The following is a 21927-nucleotide window of genomic DNA, read 5'->3' as shown; positions in this document are numbered from 1 at the left end:
AGCCGACATGGGAGACCGTGTGCATCGATTCGTGAGTGGGTTGGGGTCACATTTGGTTAAGGATTGCTTAACGGTCTCACTCCAGGATGGGATGGATATCGCTTGTATTCGAGCCCGGCCACCCCGAGCACGAAGGAGCGGCGGCCACAGAGAGATGAACGTGATTCTGACAGGGGGCGCAGTAAAAGGGCCAGATCTTTCGGTGCGCGGTGAGTACGAGAGGAGGGCGAGGCGTGATATTCGGTATTCGGTGCCAATCAATGGCCAGCACACCTCCTCGATTTGCGGGCAAAGAATTTGACCGTCCTATTTATTCAAGTTAGGGCCAGAGCTCGAGAGTTTCGGGTTCTCAGTTTGGAGGAGCTCCCAGTCAGAGGAGACCACCGATTCCGCGATGCAGCCAGTGCGGAAGATTACATTCGGGTCCGTGTCGCCAAGGCTCAAATGCTTGTTATGCTTGCGGACAAATTGGGCACATGATGCGTGAATGTCCATCAGTTGTTGGTAGCGATAGGAGCCAGTCCGCATGATCGGTGGTGGGTTTTTCTTCATCTGTGCGCCCTTTAGGGCAAAGCTCACAAACACCAGCGGGTCACGGTAGAGGCAGAGGAGGAGCATCCAGTTCAAGCGGCCCTCAGAACCGTATAAATGCACTGGCGGGACGGCAGGATCTTGAGTCTTCTCTCGACGTTGTTACAGGTATATTATCGGTATTCTCCCATGACATGTATGCATTGATTGATCCAGGTTCTACTCTATCATATATTACTCCTTATGTTGCTAACCGTATTGGGATGAAACTGGAACCAATCAGACCTTTTGAGGTAGCTACACCTGTAGGAGACCCAGTAGTAGCCAGGCAGGTATATAGGGGTTGTGTGATCGTAGTTTGCGATCGTTATACTACTGCTGACCTGCATGAGCTAGAGATGTTAGATTTTGATGTTATTATGGGTATGGATTGGCTAGCCTCCTTTTACGCTAATGTTGATTGTAGAACAAAGGTGGTTCGATTCCAGTTTCCAGAAGAACCAGTATTGGAATGGAAAGGTAATGCGGCATCTCTGAGAGGTAGGTTTATTTCTCACCTCAAAGCGAGAAAGATGATTGCCAAAAGCTATATTTATCACTTGGTCCGGGTCCACGACACAGAAGCAAAACCGCCGACTCTCCAATCCGTCCCAGTGGTAAATGAGTTCCCGGATGTGTTCCTAGACGAGCTTCCAGGTCTTCAACCAGAACGGGAGATTGAGTTTACGTATGTGTATTGACTACAGACAACTGAACATGGTGGCGATAAAAAATAAATACCCACTTCCAAGGATTGATGATTTATTCGATCAATTGCGGGGAGCAAGTGGTTCTCAAAAATAGATGCGAGATCAGATACCATCAAGTGAGAGCTAAGGAACGGGATATCCCAAAACGACCTTCCGAACCAAATATGGCCATTATGAGTTTCGAGTGATGTCATTTGGGTTGACTAATGCTCCATCGGTATTCATGAATTTGATGAATAATGTGTTCAGGCCTTTCTTAGATCTATTTGTAATTGTATTCATCGATGATATTCTAGTGTATTCTCGATCGGAGGCAGAGCATGCAGACCATTTGAGTACCGTTCTTGGAATTCTTCGGGCTCGGGAGTTATATGCCAAATTTTCAAAATGTGAATTTTGGCTAAATTCTGTGACCTTTCTAGGGCACGTTATTTCGGCTGATGGTATTCGAGTGGACACTCAGAAGATCGAAGCTGTGAAGAATTGGCCAAGGCCTACAATGCCTACAGAGGTTTGTAGCTTCCTGGGGTTAGCTAGTTACTATAGGAGATTTGTAGAGGAATTTTCTTCTATTTCTGCCCCACTGACGAAGCTGACTCAAAAATCGGCTAAGTTTCAGTGGACAGACGCATGTGAGCGCAGCTTTCAGGAGCTAAAAGATAGGGGCCTCAGTCCTTACACTCCCCAAAGGATCGGAGGGCTATGTTATTCTTGTGATGCTTCAGGCGTTGGACTAGGTTGTGTGTTGATGCAAGTGGCAAAGTAATCGCTTATGCCTCACGGCAGTTGCGGAAACACAAGAAAAATTATCTGACCCACGACCTAGAGTTAGCTGCAGTTATTCATGCGTTAAAGATATGGAGACATTATTTGTATGGTGTTCATGTGGATATTTATACAGATTATAAGAGCCTTCAATATATCTTCAAACAGAAGGAATTGAACTTACGACAACGGCGATGGTTGGAGTTATTAAAGGATTATGATGTGAGCATTTTATACCACCCGGGAAAAGCGAATGTGGTAGCTGACGCTCTCAGCCGCAAATCCATGGGTAGTCTATGTGATGTGTAGCCAGAAAAGAGAGAGCTAGCTCGGGAACTTCAACAGCTAGCCAACCTAGGAGTTCGCTTGACAGACTCGGGCGATGCGAGTCCTTGGTAACGGGACTTGTCGTCGTTCATCCTTAATGGAGGAAGTAAAGAAGCGCCAATACGAAGACCCTGTGTTAGTTCATTATAGGAATGTGATTTCCCAGAAGGAGAAGTCACAATTTGACGTCCCTGCGGATGGAATCCTCAGATATCGAGGAAGATTAGGTGTTCCTAATGTGGTAGGGCTACATCAGCAGATCTTGGAGGAATCCCATTATTCTCGTTATTCGATCCATCCAGGAGCGACAAAGATGTACCATGATCTTAAATCTATATACTGGTGGGATGGTATAAAGAAGGCTATAGCGGAGTTCGTGGCCCAATGTCCTAATTGTCAACAGGTCAAGATGGAGCATCAGAAGCTCGGAGGATTACTGCAAGCTATAGAGATCCCAACTTGAAAATGGGAGGTGATTAATATGTACTTCATTACAGGCTTACCTCGTTCCCGGCGTAAGTATGATTCTATATGGGTGATAGTGGATAGACTCACAAAGTCGGCCCATTTTAACCGATCGGAATGACGTACTCGTAAGATTATGCAAAGTTATATATCAAAGAGATAGTGCGACTTCACGGTATTCCGGTATCCATTATCCGATCGAGAGCCACGTTTACGGCTAATTTTTGGAGGTCCTTCCAAGAAGGCTTGGGAACACAAGTGAAACTTAGTACAAAGATTCACCCGCAGAACCGACGCGGGCAAAGTGGAGCACACTATCCAAACCCGTGGAAGATATCTTCGAGGTCAGCGTGTGCTAGATTTTGGAGGCAATTGGGATGATCACTTTCCACTTATTGAATTTGCGTACAATAATAGCTATCACTCTAGTATTCAGATGGCCCCATATGAGGCTCTGTATGGGAGGAAGTGTAGATCGCCTATTGGATGGTTCGAAGTGGGAGAAACCGAAATTGGGTAGGTCGATTTGGATTCGAAGAAAGGTAAAAAATAAGCTTATTCAAGAACGACTACTCAACAGGTCGAGAGTCATCAAAAAAATCCCTATGCGGATAACCGTCAAGCAATCTGGAATTCAAAGTCGTTGGATTGGGTGTTCTTGAAAGTATCACCGATGAAAGGGGTGTGAGGTTTGGCAAGAAAGGGAAGCTTAGTCCTCGGTATGTTGGACACCCTACAAGATTGTGCGCAAGGTAGGCCAAGTAGCGTATGAGTTGGATTTACCTCCAGAATTAGAAGCAGTCCACCCAGTGTTCCACGTATCCATGCTACGCAAGTGTGTTGGAGATCCTTCCAGGATTGTACCTGTGGACGATGTACAGGTCATGGAGAAACTGTCCTATGAGGAAGTACCAGTTGCTATTCTGGATAGGCAAGTCCGAAGGCTTAGAACTAAGGACGTAGCTTCAATCAAAGTCCTATGGAGGAATAATAACAGAGAAGAAATGACTTGGGAAGCTGAGGAAGAAATGAAATCTAGATACCCGCATTTATTCCCACCCCCGAAGACGTACGGACGGGGCCGTAGACACCCTCAGGTATGTAATGCTTCTCTAAAGTGATTTCTTGGTCGTGTGTGGCCAGTATGGATATTGATGTTGTATCCCGGTGAGGCAATTATATGTTTTGGGTTGTTGTAACAGGATGGTAGTGGTACAATTACAGGGGAAACTATGGCGAGATTTTCGTAGAATTCCCTAAGAGCTTAACATTCGAGGACGAATGTTCCTAAAGGGAGAGGAATGTTACACCTCGAAAAATTTTCGCGTCATTTGCGCTGTAAGTAAACTAAAATAAGCTCGGAGAGGTCATGGAACCCTTATAAGGTTAATGAATACTCTTAACAAGTGTCAAGCAAAGGCCTAAAGTTTCCGGGACCAAGCAAATCGAAGAAAATAAATTTGTCGAAAAAATTTGGGAAAAAAAAAAGTTGGCAGATTTTTAGTCAACTTTGGAGGGGTATATCTCCTAGTATATTAGGAGTTTTTAAGTGTTTCAAAAGCCTAAAATGAAGTTCGTCGAGTCTAATTTCCAACGCAATAACAGCTCATCGGTAGCACATCAGAGTAGAGAATTATGGACGTTACAAGTTCAGCTAACAAAGCAGAAACGCGTGCTACGATCTGCTACAGAAATGCTACGTTGACCCGACCCGAACTTGACCCCTATATAAAGGGTAAAAACCCTTTTTTTTCACCGTTCGCTAAGATTTTTCGTAAAAAGATGAGGGAGGTGAGCCTATCATAAAATTGAGTGATTTTAAGCGACGGAGTATTAGTTTAGGTTCGGACGTAGCGTGGTCGTGATTCTAGTATTGTTGTGTGGTGGATTCTAGCGTGGATTCAAAGCGGATATTGGAGATATTGCTATTTCAACGAGAATAAGGTATGAATATCCTTCTAATTACGTTAATACCGGTTTATTCGCGAAGATAGAATGGTTAAATAATTTTATAGTAAGTTGCTTAGTTATGGAAGTTGAAAAACAGCGTGTGGGCTGTTTTATGGAATACTTTGGTGTTGGAAATGATGTTATTGATGTTGGTATTATTGTTGTTGTTGGGTGGTTGTTGAATTGAGTATTCGGGCTAGGCATATAAACAGGGGAGATGCTGCTCGATTTTCGGCAGAATATTAAATAGTTTGATTTGAAAATTTGGAACAAGTGTGCGATAAAGAGTCTAACGTTAGTGTAAATCTTCTCGAATGTAGATTTACGAGCTTGGACGGATAAGCGTAACTGGTAGGAGGTCGAACAGGTATGCTAAGGCTCGTCCCTTTCTTTCAAAGGCATGATTCCTATGTTTGATTCCATAAATGTTTCCATAACCTCCGTGTTTCTAAAAGTTAGAAGTTCATGATTCAAGGCATGAATCCTTTCCTTATAACCATAAATGTTTTCCAAAATGTCCGTATTTTCCAAACCAGAGATTTATGATTCAGGAAGCTCTTATGACAACAACGATGGACATGTGTTTTTACAATGATAATGATGATGTCAAAGATGAGCACATCTCTATAACGATTATGATAATGATGATTTTATGTTTAAAAGTCTCAAGTTATGAGATCAATGATAATATGAGAATGTTGAGCCATCTTGATTTTCTTAATTTTATTCATTGATGTTGACTCTATTTCTAAAAGCTCCAAAGTGTATGAATTGATGCTTTATGATACTTATGATCTTACTCTATGTTTTCCCTTGATGTTATTCTTCATTGATAGTCTCGCCTTATAATGCTAGTCCCTTCAAGGTGAGACACGACGATCATGATTATTTCATAATACAATCGGAGGTTACCGACCTTACGTCACTCCGATGGATTTATAGCTTTTGATTGGGCTCTTATGCATGCTTATGTTGTGATGATTACACCGTGCCTATACGGTCGGGCAGGACCACTATGGAGGGCGTAGTGTGCGGCTTATGGATGATTATACCATGCCTATACTGCCGGGCAGCACCACTACGCTGGGCGTAGTGGGCGGCTTATGGATGATGATAATAACAACGTGTCTATATGGCAGGGGCAGCACCACTAGTAGGCGGCGCGAGATAATTACCCTGGACGCGAGCTAATGATGTTATTTGATTTAGACAGTTATGTATGAATGTGTAATATGTTAAAAGGTAAAGATGAGTATGCGTGATTACGTCTTTAAGAGGCCAGTAGTTACGATTGCACTCTCTTCTTATGTCTTCTATACTTCCTTATATGTTATCATACATGCCTTACATACTCGGTACTCGTTAATGACGTCCTTTCTTTTATGGACGCCGCGTTCATGCCCGGTAATGTGTAGTTGACGCGTCGATCCTTAGGACCTCCATCATTGGCATCTTAAGAGCGCTCCGATTGTCCGGAGCTACGGCCATTGGTACTACTCTTGTGTATATATTTGGGCATGGTGAAATCCTTCGTCCTCGTGGATTTATGTATCTTATTTAGAGGCTCGTAGGAAGGCGTATGTGGATAGATGTTTCATAACTGCTGCATACTTGTTGTTGTATAATATTTTGGTAAAGCTTATTGACATGTTCTTACGGGTATAGCTATTGATGCCTATATTAAGTGAGATGTGCATGAATTGTCCATATGGCCCGCTTAGTAGTGAAAGTGGAATGTTAGACCAGAGGTGCTCGGTAAGCTATTACCGGGTACCCTTCATGGCCTTTAGTGGGGTCGTGACATTGACGGACCGTCAACATGATCGACGGACCGTTGATGTACATTGACGGTTGAGGTTCTGCAACCTGAGTTTTTTCATCAGATTGTCGAAGTGCACCGTCGACATTCAACGGTACCGTCAATGTGCAAAGACGGTCCGTCGAGTTACAAGCTAACCTAGGAGAGGATTAGTTTATTAATTTCGAGTTTTTGACTTGTATAAATACCTGATTAGGTTTTATTTTTCAGACATCTGGTGTTTTAAGACTTGTATTAAGTACTTTTGGGTTCTGAGTATTTTTCAAGGTTTTCCAGACAATCACATTCGTTTAACTTTCAGTTTTATTCGTAAGTTTCAATAACAATTTCAATTATGCAATCTTCAATCTTTTATTGTTTATTCGTTGCCATGAGTAGCTAAGTACCTTTACTAAGGTTGTGAACCCAAGGATGGGTGTCTTGTGATTGGGGATTATGATTGATATACGCATAATGGATTGTTAGGATTTATTTGTTCTTTGTTTTAATCATACAGTTAGTGGTTGCAAACATTAGCTAACGCCATAAACTTTGGTTTATTTGGGAAAATAACTAGGGTTTGGTAAGAACAAGTAACAAGAACTCAAGGCTTTAAACCTTGTTTAATAAATTCACTTAGGAATAAGAGGAATTTACTTGACATAATTAACCATTCTTCATGCATACTTTCTTATCTTTGGGAAAAGCATAGAAAGAAATAATCTTTTCTTATTGGGAAATAGTCTAGATTCACATAGAGGTTAAGTGCATTCATACAACGATCTATTAGAAGTATATCAAGATCAAGACCCATGATCATCCACTTTATCTGACGGGGACATAACCTTAGTTCTTTTTTACCCATATATTTACAACTCAATTACTAGTCACTCTAAATTAGTCCACAAACCAAAACTCTTATAAAACCCATTTTCTGGAATACACCAAGACCGCAAGATTAGTATAATACTCGTTTAGTAAACTTTTCACACCATATTCCCTGTGGGATTCGACCCCAACCTAGTTGGGTTACTATATTTGACAGCGTCCGCTTTATGCTATTAACTAGTGTAATTTGAGTGTATCAATATGTTACCTCCCTTAATTATATGCATTAGTCTCAATAAGCCATCAAACCTCAGGCTTGCTTCAATTGATGTTTATGTGTGTAGTTAAAGCAGCAAGTGACATATTTTATGTGATTAACGGTAGAGGCGGATCTAGCTCATCTCGTGCGGGTTCGGTCGAACCTAGTAGTTTTTGTCCAAACTTTATATTTGTATAAAAAAAATCATTGGACATATACAAAGTATTAATTTAGAACTCAGTAACTTTAAAAGCTAAAATTCCGAACCCATAACCGTCAAATCTATCTTCGCCTCTAATTTAACAAAGTGTTAGACATTTGATAATATGCGCAAAGGCTTTTCAAAATTTGAGTAGGAATTATCTAATAAAAACACATAATCATGTGTCCAGGTGCTCAATTAGAACAACTGTAATTTGAGTGTCTTAATAAAATTTACTAGCAAATTTATGGGATTGTCGAAGTATTCCGCCATATAATTTAATTATAATAAATTTTAAATTATATCTACAAATTAAACTACCGTTAAGTTATAAGTGAGTTCCTCTTTCCATCTGGAGAATTAATGGAAATCAACCTGAATCGTTACCAACAAGCTGGGTTGTAGTGGGATGGAGTCCCTCCATCCTTAACTAGATGTTTCGAGTTTCAGCTCTGGATATGAAAAACAATTTTGTTAGGAAGCGCTTTCCCTTAAATGATTTATATGATGCGAATCCAAATTAGTCGCGGATTTTGTGTACGGGGCACCAAATGAGAAACAAGAAAAAACATGAATCGCTCGTTAACAATCACTTTCTTCTTTTTCTCAAGGCCCTATGCAAGGATTTCACTTGCAGTGTGGGCCACATCTATGAAGCCCAGAAAGGGCAGAAGCTATCCTGCAGTAGCCACAACGCAGACAATGCACGATGCTATACATTTTGCTTTATTTGACCAGAATGCTGCAAATTTATTCAAAATTTATCCTTGAGCACGAATTATCAATAAATCATCCTCATTCAACACGAAGTTAAATTTTTAAATTCAAAAATATTAAAATAATGTTTTATAATCAACTATAATTTTAACAGGATAATTGATTCTATACGAAAATATTTTATTTGTTATTATTATATCATAATTTTACCGATATACATTTTTTTTTAAAAATCCATATAATTAAAGAAATATTTATAATAGATCATGATGATCATCCCAAATCAAATCAGACTTTACGCCGTCCATCATAAGCGTGTTAGGAAGTAGGCAAGGAGAGGCTTTATGGTTCATGAAAAACACAAATAATGAGATGAATTAAAAGTGGGCACTCAGTAGAAGGCAGTACTGCTTAGTGCTGACTACTATTTTGGCGAGTTGTTAATTTGTCATTCCCTCCGTTCATTTTTAATTTGTCATATATTTTCACGTCTCTTAAAAAAATATTAACAAAGAAAATGATTTTGATTAAATTATTCTTATTAATTTTAAATCTCAATTTAATAATATTCTCTTTTTTATCACATTAATCTATGTAGACATTTATTGAGTAAGGATAAGATGGAAATCAATAATTAATTATATTTTGATTTTCTAAAATAATACTTCCTCCGTCCTAAAATACTTGTCATGTTTCTCTTTTCGAGAATCAATTTATCTAATTTTTGTAGCTAAATTGAATTAGATTAATTTAATATTTTAAAGCTAAAAATTAGATATTCGAAAATTACATGAAAATACTATAAGTTGCAGTTCTTCTTATGTCAATTTGGTAAAAAAAAATATTTTAAAATGTTGGTCAAAATTTATATAATTTAATGCTGAAAAAAAGGATACGAGACAAGTAATTTAGGACAGAAGAATCAGATCAACTATGTTGAACCATCTATTTTAGTAAGGACGACAAGTAAAATTGATCAGATGGATATATGTCCCACTTTAATTATTCGTCTTATCTGATCCTTAATCATGCATCTCCTCCAATAAGGCTGATTTCAAACTTTTGTACTCATTTTGTCTCAATTTATGTGATACATTTTTTTCTTCTGTTCCAATTTTTTTTTTTTTTTTTACATTTAAAAATAATTTAATTTGAAACTTTTCCTTGATTTTCAACCACACAAATATTTATGGATTGTTTTAGATCATAAGTTTCAAAACTCCTCTTTTTATTTTTAAATTCATGTTTAGTCAAATTACATCATATAAATTGGGACCGATGGAATAATCAAAAAACCGAAACAACTTCCGAAGTTGATTCTGAAAGTGAATACCTTGGAACCAAAAAAACTCTGAAAAAGTTAGTTCTTGGAACCCAAAACCTTTGTGATACTTTTGTTGCCGAAAAAGTTACTCCTTCCGTCCTATAATAAATGTCAATTTAATTAAAAACACGCATATTAAGAAATTAATCATGCAATGTAAATTTTACTAAACTATCCTTATATAATAAAAATAAATTACTTTTCTCTTTTGATTAGAGCATGCATGAAAAGTAAGTCTTTTGACATTAGGACTCCAATAATACGAAGTTTCTATGTGTTTTTTGTCTTGAATATGCTAATTTGTCAGTTTTTGTCTAAGGGCAAAGTTGGAAAAAAACTTGTCAATATACGCATTGATTTCCTAAGTTGACACTTATTATGGGACAAAAAAATTTGATTAAGGTGACACTTATTGTGGGACGAAGGCAGTGCATTACTATTTATAGTATTATTTTATATTGGACTATGTAAAGTATTAAGGACTATTCTTTTAAAGATTAAATAATTCTTTTAAAGTGTAGAGTTTACACATTTTTAATTACAGAACTATTATTGTAATAGTTTGATGGTGATTCAGAGTCGGAATCAAGATTTGAAATTAATAGATTCTAATTTTTTTTTAAAATTATTAGACTCTAAATTAATAATTTGTACGCATATAATGAATTTTAAGTTAGATATAAAATTTAAACAAAAACTACTAGATTCGGCTGAACATGTAGCCAACAGTCTAACCCCGCCCCTGACTATATATAGTACTTCCTCCATCTCAATTTATGTGATTTAGTTTGACTAGACTAGAAAGACTTTTGAAACTTATGCTATAACAGAAGGGGTGAAAAGGGAGAAATCATAAACCAAGAACAATAATAACTCTTATTTCCATGGTAATTCCTACTTAATAGCAATCATGCAAATAAAAAAAAAGGATCTTGTTACTTCCCAAGTAGCCAAAACAGAACCAGGAATATATACAGCAAGATCATGTCACTAAGCCATTTTTATATAGTCAATTATTCTTTTTTATAACGGCAACTTTATTGGATTATTAGTTAAACCTTTATCTGAATTTAAAGAATTGATAGTCAAACCGATGGACAAGTATGTAAAAAAGAGAAAATTATAATCAAATATCATTCGGCCATCAAATATATAAAAAATATATAGATAATTTACATTTTATACTAAATATACATATTCTATACACAACATATACACTGATAATATATAGACAGTGTATACCTTGTTGGTAAATTAGTTAGCCGGAGGGCACATTCACGTAAGTTGCCTATAAAAAATACATAATCATTAGAAAACTGTGAAATCGATAAACCAAAAACATTTTTTCCGATTCTATTTGTCAGTTAAACCCAATGTCGCACACCCTTACCCCTACCTCTACCCCTTATGTTGCTCCCAAGTGACCTTTCTCACAAATCCACCACGTGCTCCTCTCTTAGATGTCTAAGGTGGACCTTCGTTCCCCTCTTCACCATACACACTCCCTTTTTTCTTCAAACACTTTCTTCTATTTAAGCCCCTCCCTTTCCCTCTCCCCTCTCACAAACTCCTCTCTCTTCTCTCTCTCTCCCTCTCTCTCTCTCTGTTCTCTCCTCTGTTCAAAATTGAACAGAACAACAAAAGAAAATGACTTCTACTGCTGCAAATTATCACTCTTCTTGGCCTAAAACACAACACCCCCTTTCACCATCATCAACTTCTTATTCTTCTTGTTCAAAATCCATCTCCATGAAAAACCTCACAAGAAAAACTAAAATCAATTCTGCTCTGCTCACTTTCCCAAAACAAACTAATCCAAACCAAACAGTTCCCACAAAACATTCACCAACTCAGCGTCAAAGCGAGCCAACGCCTAACTGGAATATCTTCCAGAAGGCAGCAGCAAAAGCACTAGATATAGTGGAAAGCGCGTTAGTCTCACGCGAACTACAAAACCCACTTCCTAAAACCGCTGATCCACGTGTCCAAATATCCGGTAATTTCGCTCCGGTACCGGAACAACCTGTCAGGCATAATCTCCCTGTTACGGGCACAATCCCTGATTGCATTAACGGGGTTTATGTCCGTAATGGTGCTAACCCGCTCTTTGAGCCGATTGCAGGACATCACCTTTTCGACGGTGATGGTATGGTTCATGCCGTCACCGTCGAAAATGGTTTAGTAAGTTATTCTTGTCGTTTCACTGAAACGACAAGATTAGTTCAAGAACGTGAATTGGGTAAACCTGTTTTTCCAAAAGCTATTGGTGAACTTCATGGTCATTCTGGAATTGCTAGACTAATGCTTTTCTATGCTCGTGGACTTTTCGGGCTTGTTGATCATAGCAAAGGAACTGGTGTCGCTAATGCTGGATTAGTTTACTTTAATAATCGGCTTTTAGCAATGTCTGAAGATGATGTTCCTTATCAGGTTCAGGTTTTGCCTTCAGGCGATTTAGAAACTGTTGGAAGGTACGATTTTGCTGAGCAATTGAAGAGCACAATGATTGCTCACCCGAAAATCGATCCGGTTTCGGGTGAGCTTTTTGCTTTGAGCTACGATGTAGTTCAAAAGCCTTACTTGAAGTCATTCAGGTTTTCAACGGATGGGAAGAAATCACCTGATGTTGAAATCCCGTTAGATGTCCCCACCATGATGCATGATTTTGCTATTACCGAGAATTACGTCATAATTCCTGACCAGCAAGTTGTGTTCAAGCTTCAAGAAATGATCAAAGGTGGTTCCCCGGTGATTTACGACAAAAACAAGAAATCCAGGTTTGGAATTCTACCCAAAAATGCTAATGATTCTGAGAATATTATTTGGGTAGAATCACCAAAAACATTCTGTTTTCATTTATGGAATGCTTGGGAAGAACCAGAGACAGATGAAGTAGTTGTAATTGGCTCATGCATGACACCACCAGATTCCATTTTTAATGAATGTAGTGAAAATTTAAAGAGTGTTTTATCCGAAATAAGGCTCAACTTGAAGACCGGAGAGTCGACGAAACGGGAAATAATTCAATCATCAGAACAGATGAATTTGGAAGCTGGAATGGTTAACAAGAACAAACTTGGTCGAAAAACGCAATATGCTTATCTTGCTATTGCAGAGCCATGGCCAAAAGTGTCTGGATTTGCAAAAGTAGACTTATCAACAGGGGAAGTTCAAAAACATATGCATGGAGATAGTAGATATGGAGGTGAGCCATTATTTTTACCAAGAAATGTGAACGCAGAGAGAGAAGATGATGGATATATTCTTGCATTTTGCCATGATGAGAAGACATGGAAATCAGAACTCCAAATTGTGAATGCTATGACTCTAGAATTGGAGGCCACTGTTAAGCTTCCTTCAAGAGTTCCATATGGCTTTCATGGGACTTTCATTAGCTCAAAGGACTTGCAAAATCAAGTATAGTAGTACTACAAAAATTATTGGTATATACGTACATATTAGAAGGGTAGTATAGTATGCGTACAAGTGTGTCAACATGCCATTTTCTTGGAATAGGGATTGGTGTTTGGGGTGTGTGTGGGGTTGAGACGGGAAATTTTCAGAAACCAAGCTTGAAGCTTGTAGCACTAGAAAAGCTCAGATGGTTTCTGTTTTTTTTTTTTTTTTCCCTGTTTGCCAAATATATCTACTCTTAGGTCTTCCATACACTTACTTTTGTCATTGTATATGAGTGAATATCTATACGTATTGCAGTACTCTACTTGGTGCCGAACCGATGTTCCACTTTTTTTTTTTTTTTGGTTTATGCATCCAAGTATTTGAAAGTTACTTTCCTGATTAATCCGGATTTATGTTTACTATCATTCAAGGGAGAAAAAAAGGGTCCTTATCAGAATTTTCTCCATTTTGAGGCTCCAATTAGTGGAGGATTGTTGATTCCAAAATGGAATGGGATTATTCCCAAAAGTGTATCTCCATTATTTACTTTCTGCGGATCAGTGGCTAAATAAGGTAGTCGAATAAGTGAATCCACATGAAGGCAACGATCTTAAGGGTTCCCAGTAGCAATAATCAATGTTCAAGAATTAATCTTGGAAATTTGGTATATAAGGGTTCCAAGAGCAATAATGTTCAAGAAATCTAGAAGTATTTGAATAGTGAGGGATGCTGTTCCTGACATGAAGTCCCTTTTTATCTTTGCATTAAGAAATTAAAATCGTAAAGTTTTATTCAGAGACAATTCTTGATTGATGCTATAACTATCAATCACAGTGAACTATATATACACGTGACATAATCGGACCTAGATAGCATTCAAATGATATCTACGGGTCTTTAAAATATGGAGTTTAAAATCTTGAAAATAAAATATTTTATCTACTACATATAAATATAGCTTGATAGAGTAAAAATTATTGAAACTGATAATGTATACTATTTTTACTTAAACTTTTATAAATAACTCTCTAGATAAAATGAATTTATATGGTATTAAGATTATATATCTTACATAATTGCTCATATGTTGGCAAAGTTGATGGAAATAAATACCATTTTTCAGTTAAAGGAAAACTAATTTTTGTTCTTAGTAGTATTTCTCTGCAGAAAAACAATAAGATAGAAGTATTTGATTGAGCTACAAAACTAAACATTCTTAGCAAAACAAGAATCTCCAAAGAACAAAATATTCTTTAGCAAAAACAAGAATATCCAAGTCAATTTTTCATTGGCTTCTCACTGGTCCAATATTCTAGATGAATGGTATTAACATTTTCTACTCTTTGTATGCTCATATAATTAATTACTTCGATCTTTCAACTGTTCATACATATTTCATTTAACGGGATATGCCACTAAGGAGTGTGGTGATGTGGTTGCTATCCCTTCACCCTAAATCAAGATATAGGGCTCGAGTTATGTTAATGAAGACACTTTTTAATAGAAAGTGTTTTATCCTTCTTAATGAATTTATTCATTGCGAATTAAAATTAATCTCGGGTGAATTCAAAATAGCTGAGATATTATTTTTTATATCAAATGCTTAAAGAAATAAATCATGTGGGACATAGTCTTCTTGATAAACATTACTTTCGATTTGAAGGCATTTCAATAATTTCGTTTAGCATGTGCAAAATTGGTAGAAGGGATAAGTTGCTATCACAGTCCCTTATTTTGGTTGCTGCAGTATTTATTAGTGCCCTATCTTTCAGATATTGTTCAAATGGCCTTTTAATTGTTTAGTCTTGCTTAGTGGCAGTGCTGGAACTACCCTAAACTATTCTCATGAAATTTATATTGTAAATATTTACTCAAAGCCAACAAGGTCTCTATTATACATTCGGTGAAAGGCAAACAAATTAATGTGCATATCTTTTTGGGAAATGAAAGTTACCTACATGAAAAACAATTCCCTAATCTGGGAAGACATATTCAAGGAAATGATTTTTTTTTTCTAGATTTAAGCCATGTAACTTATGAGAGATTTTAAAAAATTTACTTAAATCTTTTTCAATGTAAAAGATAAATTAATGAAATTTAGGTAAAGGATGCAATATCTCCAACAGGAGATGAAAACACTTTTATAATCTTTGAAAATGTTACACTAATGGTTAGAAATTCCACTAGTGAAAGCAACAACTTTGTTTGTAGGGTTGTATCCGTCGTTTTGTACAGGTTTTCCCCCGAGAGTTTGGTTTATAAGGCTGTCTTAAAGACAAAAATAATTTTATTGGCTAAGACACTTTCATAGCCCCTAAATCATAGAGGCAGTAACATCTAATGTGTCAATATCTTTTCAAACTACTAATATGTGGAATCTTTTGTCTGATAGAAATATTTTCTAACAACTAATGTGTGAAATCTTATCTAACTAATGCATAAAATCTTTTCTTTCTATATTTTTAAGTTATAAAGGATTTCATGAGTAACAATAGTCGAATTGACACAACCAAAAAGTCAAAAGAAATATTTGATTTTAGTGGGCACTGATCTCCTAAACAAGATATTACACTCTTATTTTTATTTATAATAATCGGGACAAAATTAAAAACAAAACAAAAAGTATTCACAACATCTTGATTAAGATCTTTAATTTCATGATATGTTCCCCTATTAATTCCTCTTTGTCTATTAATTGAATGGCCTTGTTCAATGCATCTTTAAAGGTTTGCTCTTTCGGCATAGCCAATCTCCCATGTGATATATGCACAACTACTTTCCTTATTCTGGGAGGGTCAAACAATCACATATATATGCATATATAGAGAGAGAAAAAACAAAGTTTCCTTTCTTTAATTTCTTTCTCATCTTTCGTTTTCTTTCCTGTTTTTGCTTCTCTTTTCATTTTCACTTGTCAATTTCTTTGTAACTTCTTATCCTAGTTGGGCAAAGAGGATTTATTATAGTAACAAAAAAGGAAAAAAGATGAACCTTCATCATTCTTATTTAAAGCATATTCACGCTTCATCACATAAATTATGAATCACCAAAAAAAAAAAATCATAAATTATTAATAATTGCACTTCATATAATCGTTACTATGAGTGTACTCTTCCACTAATATAAATAGCAATACTTTGAACATTCAATTGCTACCTTCTTTAGTAGGCGTTTGGGCATGCGGTTTGAAACCATGAGATGAAATCAGTGTTTGGACATGCATTTCATCTTATGATTTCAAACCATGGTTTCAAACCCCAAATCATCCAAAAAGGCATGATTTAGGGTTTCAAACCATGGTTTCAACCATAAGTTTATATTTTGTAAAAGCGACCAATAAGTTGGTAGATATTTTTAACAATTACTCCTACCAACCATTTACCAACCTCATTAACTTCCATCAACCTTTATTTAAGTCTATCAACCTTTATTTATGTCCACCAACCTCGTTACTATTCATGTTAAATTTTCGTTTTTATTGGACTAAAGTTTCATCAATTGATCTTTGTATTTTTACAAAGGCCTTACAATAGCGTATTAATTTTGTTGTATTCATTTTTCTCATTTGATAAGATTGTATAAGAATTGGAATTTTTTTATAGTTTTTATGCTTTTGTGGGGTTTTTATGCTATAAGAGAAGAAAACTTAAGATATTCAGATGTTCGTATCAATAAATGGTTTGAAAACTGGATTTCAATATGATTTATTATGATTAAACCATGTCCAAACGGCTCCTTAATATAGTACTCATGTCGTTACACGAATCAAGTTGCGATATCATGAAACTAATGACTTTTGAAGCTATATATGCATGCATGTCCACGTTTTGTTGTTACGTACGGATGAAAACGACTTCACTTAAAAACAACATTTAAATCATTTGTTTTTTTTTTTTTGGTCAACATAGAAGAGATTTGTATGCAAATATTCAAACAAAAAGATGTACCTCATCCCTGATTTGCCCTCTTTTTTGAATGAAGGATGGACGATATCGAACTATTTCTAGATTCCCATGTATTTATATTTTAATATTATTCACGAAAAAAAATTATACAATAAGTGTGAGTTCGATTAACGAACTTTTCACTAGTAAAAGAATAAAAAAGTTCCTACTTTAATTTTATTAACGAAAATGTCCTGCTACTGTGATGGGAGGAGTTAAAAAAAAAAAAAAGAATAAAGAAGTTCCATGTATTCAAAGTATTAGGAAGATTTCAAAATAATCTTTTTATCTTAATTGAAAGTGCTAATTCGACAAGCTAATTTTTCAGGTGGTCACTATTTATAATTAATAAGGGAAGTCTCGTTCCTAAATAATTTCAAATAATATCACAATATATAGGAAAAGTAATTCAAATTTCAATGTTAATTTACCGCAGAATGAATACAGTCCATGAGTTTTATGTGCAAGTGTTCCTCCAACAAAGGACAATTACAGCCAAGAAAAAAAAAAAAAAGCAAAATAAAGAAGCCTCTAGGACTATTAAGTGGCTGATGCAAAAAAGTCTCACTTTATGCTTGACTGAATTAGGATTTTTGTTCGAAATTCCCACGTTGAAAGGTAAACCACTTCCTAATAAAAGGATACCGTACCCAACACGACTCTAACCCGAAATCTTTAATTAAGAATAAAGAGATACTTGCGACTCTATCACAACTCTTGTTGGTCTCACAGTCTACTCTTTTTCTCTTTTTTTGATTTTCCACATGCTGTTTGATACTCACACTGAGGTGTGACAGAATTCAGATTAATTCACACATTAAAAGGTAAAACGCCCTAATAAAAGTGATTTTACATCCAACAGAATTCTAACCGAATACCTCTAATTAAAAATTAAAAAACATTTACCACTCCACCACAACTCTTATTGATCTCACAGTCTACTGTCTTCAACAAAAATGTTTGCTTTACGACAAGATACTTCAGAATAAATAACAAATAAGCCGTTTATTTCATTTGTTTTTTTGAACTTTGCATGGTTGATTTTTGTTGTTGTCTTCACTTATTAAAGTTTCTTTCTATCTTTTGGTCCACAAAATGTCCATCATTAGCAGGAGAAGACAAATTAGAATGTTTACAATGGAATAGAAATAAGAAGACTTAGAGTAAAATATGATTTCGACATGTGGAACATGAAGTAACGCCTGTTAGACATTGTGAACAATTCCGGTAAATTTTTTAAAAAACCATACATTATATCTTAGAAAATAATTTTATACTTCGTAATTTATCCTTAATGGCATATTTTATATTACGAGATTTGATAATTTTATATTTCATAATTTATCTTTAATGACATGCTCTTATAATCATAGGAATAAGATGACATGTCACTACAACAAAATGAGTAATTTGCGGAGGTTGAAAGTTGCAATTTGCGGGAGTTTTAGCCTCCTCAAGCAATTAGTGGAGGCTAAAACCCCAACGAATTGCAATTTTCAACCTCCGCAAATTACCCTTTTATTTGTAGTGTGTTTAAGATCGTGAGTTTTGGGGTTACCTTTAATATGTATAAAAAAAAAAAAATCTTAAGCTAATGAATCAATCAAACACCGTCATATGAAAGTAAAACGGATAGAGTGCTTAGTTTTAATCAGAGTTACAAATAGAGCTCAAAAATGTCAAAAACCAAGCAGTAAATTTTTCAAGTTATAATGTAATATTACCTCTAAATTCCATAAGTAGATGATCATAGCCGTGGTAAAGTGCAACTTGAGTCCAATAAAGTCTCCAAGAATTGAGGTCGAAAATCCACCGACCATATTTTGCTTTCAACATGAATTATTCTGCAAAATTCATGCTCACTCGTATAATCTTGTCTCAAATTTCTAAAGTTGAAATGTTGAATAAGGCCAAATGACTTGAACTTCTTCTTTTCACGCCTTCAAAGATGCCGAATGCTGTTCTTTTTTCTTTTGTTTCTTTTATTTTTTCCTTAGTTTGGTGGCCGAATTAAAGCTATTATTCCCTTTTTCCTCCTTATGTTACCTGATTTGAAGTAAGAATATTTTTCTGTGTGAATTTGAATATAAAATCATTAATTTTTTCGAAATAAGATGTAAGACCCTCAAAATTCGTATATTTAAATGTAGTCAATTCCAGCTTAAAAGTCTTAAAGTCAACTAAGTCCGGAAGTTTGAGACCAACTTGAGGGTAATAAGGTTATAAAAATGTCAATAATGTAAGAAGGATATCCATTTCAGGGTCCCTAAACCACACTGAGACACCACATCGGGGCTACCAACCCTTGATAGTCACTCTTCATCCCGAATGACTACGTAAACACCCCATTAGAATCGGCTACCCTTCCTCCCGAGTAGCTAGGCCAAACAAATCAATGTCAAACAGTTCATGTTGTCCTTATCAGTCATGACATATTAGCCGGATCATTTCATATCGTTCATATTCATCTTCTAATTAATAGAGGTATTTCGAAGCCACAGCTCGATTTAGGAAACCATGTTCGAAATCATACATCAAGTTTCAGGTTCAGTAACCCATTAGGGCCAAGTATATCGTTCATAAGTCATAATATAGAATAAAACAGGGAGACTCGATGCAAGCTTGTCCCTCACACGCATATAGCCCTATTCAAAACATATTTATTCTTAAAGGAAATTTTCAAAACCGATATACCTCAATTCCTGCTAAATGCTTTCAAACGTAATCCCTAATGGTCAAATAATCACTCTACGTTCAATTAGGGTGACAAATATTAGAACTTTGATCGGATTTTACGAACTCTCACCCTTTTCTAAAAATTAGATTATTAAGTGAAATGGTTCTTGATGAATTTAAGCAAACATTCGGTGTTCCTACATCTTGCAATAGGCTACACTAATCACTGTAAAAGATCAAGGATCTTATCTTTCAAAGTTTCACCAAAATTCGCTGTCAATCGATTTTGGGTTGAATTTCAGCAATCTATGGATTGGGATGATGATTCGGTGTCCTAGTTAATATAACAGCATTATCATGGAAATTGAGTAGAAACTCACCTTATATGGTTTGGAGAAGCGCTAGAGTATTTTCTCCTCAAAAAGTCAGTCAAAACGAAGTAGGATTAACAATTTCAAAAATTCTCGCATTTATAGTTTTCGGCCAGACCCACAATAGAGAGCCGCCACATTCGGCGCGTATATCGAATATGCGGTCCGCATGTTGGCCAGTATGTCAACTCTTGAACCAAGTCATAATAGGCTTCTGAGACCTTCATCAAACGGTGGGACATACGATCCATATGTCCAACATGTGGCCCCGTATGTGGCCACCACATGTCAACTATAGAGACCTGGAATTATATCATTTTTGCTCCAATATGACATGCGGACCATATGTTGGTCTCACAAGTCAAATTTAGAGCCTTGAAATTTCCCAAACTTTAGTGATTTTTGTGACCCCATATACCGCTAGACATGTGGCCTGCATGCCGAATATGTAGTCCGTATGTCAGCTGCATCTTGACACAGTTTTCCAACTTTGTTTCTTTTCGGATTCTTTTCAACTCCAATCTTTTTTAACACTTGGTAAATTCTTAGATATTAACTTTCCCACGTACATACACATAAATTTCCCAGGTTCTGATCTAACCAGAAGCATTTAATGAGTTCAAACTTAATTTGAATCTATGAGGTGTTACAGGTAATCACCAAGAATGACAGAAAATGACTAACTTCTATGATATGTTGCAATTACTTATTTATGTCAAATTGTTTGTATTGCTTAGAGTTTCACTCCAAATTTAGATTAATGTGATCATATCCAAAAAAGGAGAAGTAGCCAACCTCTCCAAGCACGATGGCTACAGTAAGCTACCCCATACTTGCAGGTGCTATTTGTTTGAAGTGGGAGATAATTCGACACTCCCCCGTGCGTGTTTCAAGATCCTTACATAAGCAATGCCACTATGTATAAATCAGTATGAAAAAAATTGCTTCTTTAAACATAACTCACTTTGCAACTTCAGCTTTAGTTACAAACTTCGTTTGTAACTTCTGTTTTAGTTTCTGACTCAATTTTGCATTCAATTTTAGCTCAGATTTACAACATTTGTTGTGTAATTGATTTCTTTATTACTTCTTGAATTTCATTTTATGTAGAGCCCAGACTAGTCTTGTCCTTCGCTTAGGGGTTGTCAGTGAGATTTATTGGGTATTTTCAAAGGTACTTAGTCTTTTTGAGCCTACCTTGTGCGCAGGTGACAAAGTGCATGGCTAGGGGCGAATAGTTCTAGATTACTTTTATCCCAATGCTTGTGGTTTTTTTTAGACATTCATAATTATGTTCAGATAGTATTATTATTTATGGGCAATGCCTTTACACTTACTGTCACGACCCGACTCGGGCCATGACGGGTACCCGGGGCTGCCACCGAGCACCACTCATTCTATTATTCATTCATACACATCGTGCATTCATTCATTAATCTCATGCTTATACTCATATTAGAACCATTTCTACTTGAAACATATTTACCTTATATACATAAGCCCTACGGCTATCAAAATAATATATATATATATATATATATATATATATAGAAACTATGAGACCATACTACCCACGCATATGAATCTACGAGCCCTACGGGAGTGCTAAACATAGGGACGGA

At 36.2% G+C, this 21927-nt stretch overlaps 1 protein-coding gene across 1 annotated transcript; it reads left to right on the top strand.

Annotated features, from left to right (window-relative positions):
• The first annotated feature begins 11481 nt into the window (after positions 1 to 11481).
• On the top strand, positions 11482 to 13631 carry LOC132056029 (9-cis-epoxycarotenoid dioxygenase NCED2, chloroplastic). The gene has a single exon (XM_059448072.1). It carries the CDS (start codon positions 11563 to 11565, stop codon positions 13336 to 13338), a length of 1776 nt encoding a protein of 591 aa, XP_059304055.1. The 5' UTR covers positions 11482 to 11562; the 3' UTR covers positions 13339 to 13631.
• The last annotated feature ends 8296 nt before the right edge of the window (positions 13632 to 21927 follow it).

This window comes from Lycium ferocissimum, chromosome 1, assembly GCF_029784015.1.
Source record: "Lycium ferocissimum isolate CSIRO_LF1 chromosome 1, AGI_CSIRO_Lferr_CH_V1, whole genome shotgun sequence".
NCBI lineage: Eukaryota > Viridiplantae > Streptophyta > Magnoliopsida > Solanales > Solanaceae > Lycium > Lycium ferocissimum.
This window is presented reverse-complemented; position numbering and strand designations above follow the sequence as displayed.

Coding starts and splice junctions, on each gene's coding strand:
- LOC132056029 (XM_059448072.1), top strand. CDS start 11,563: ATGACTTCTACTGCTGCAAATTATCACTCTTCTTGGCCTAAAACACAA.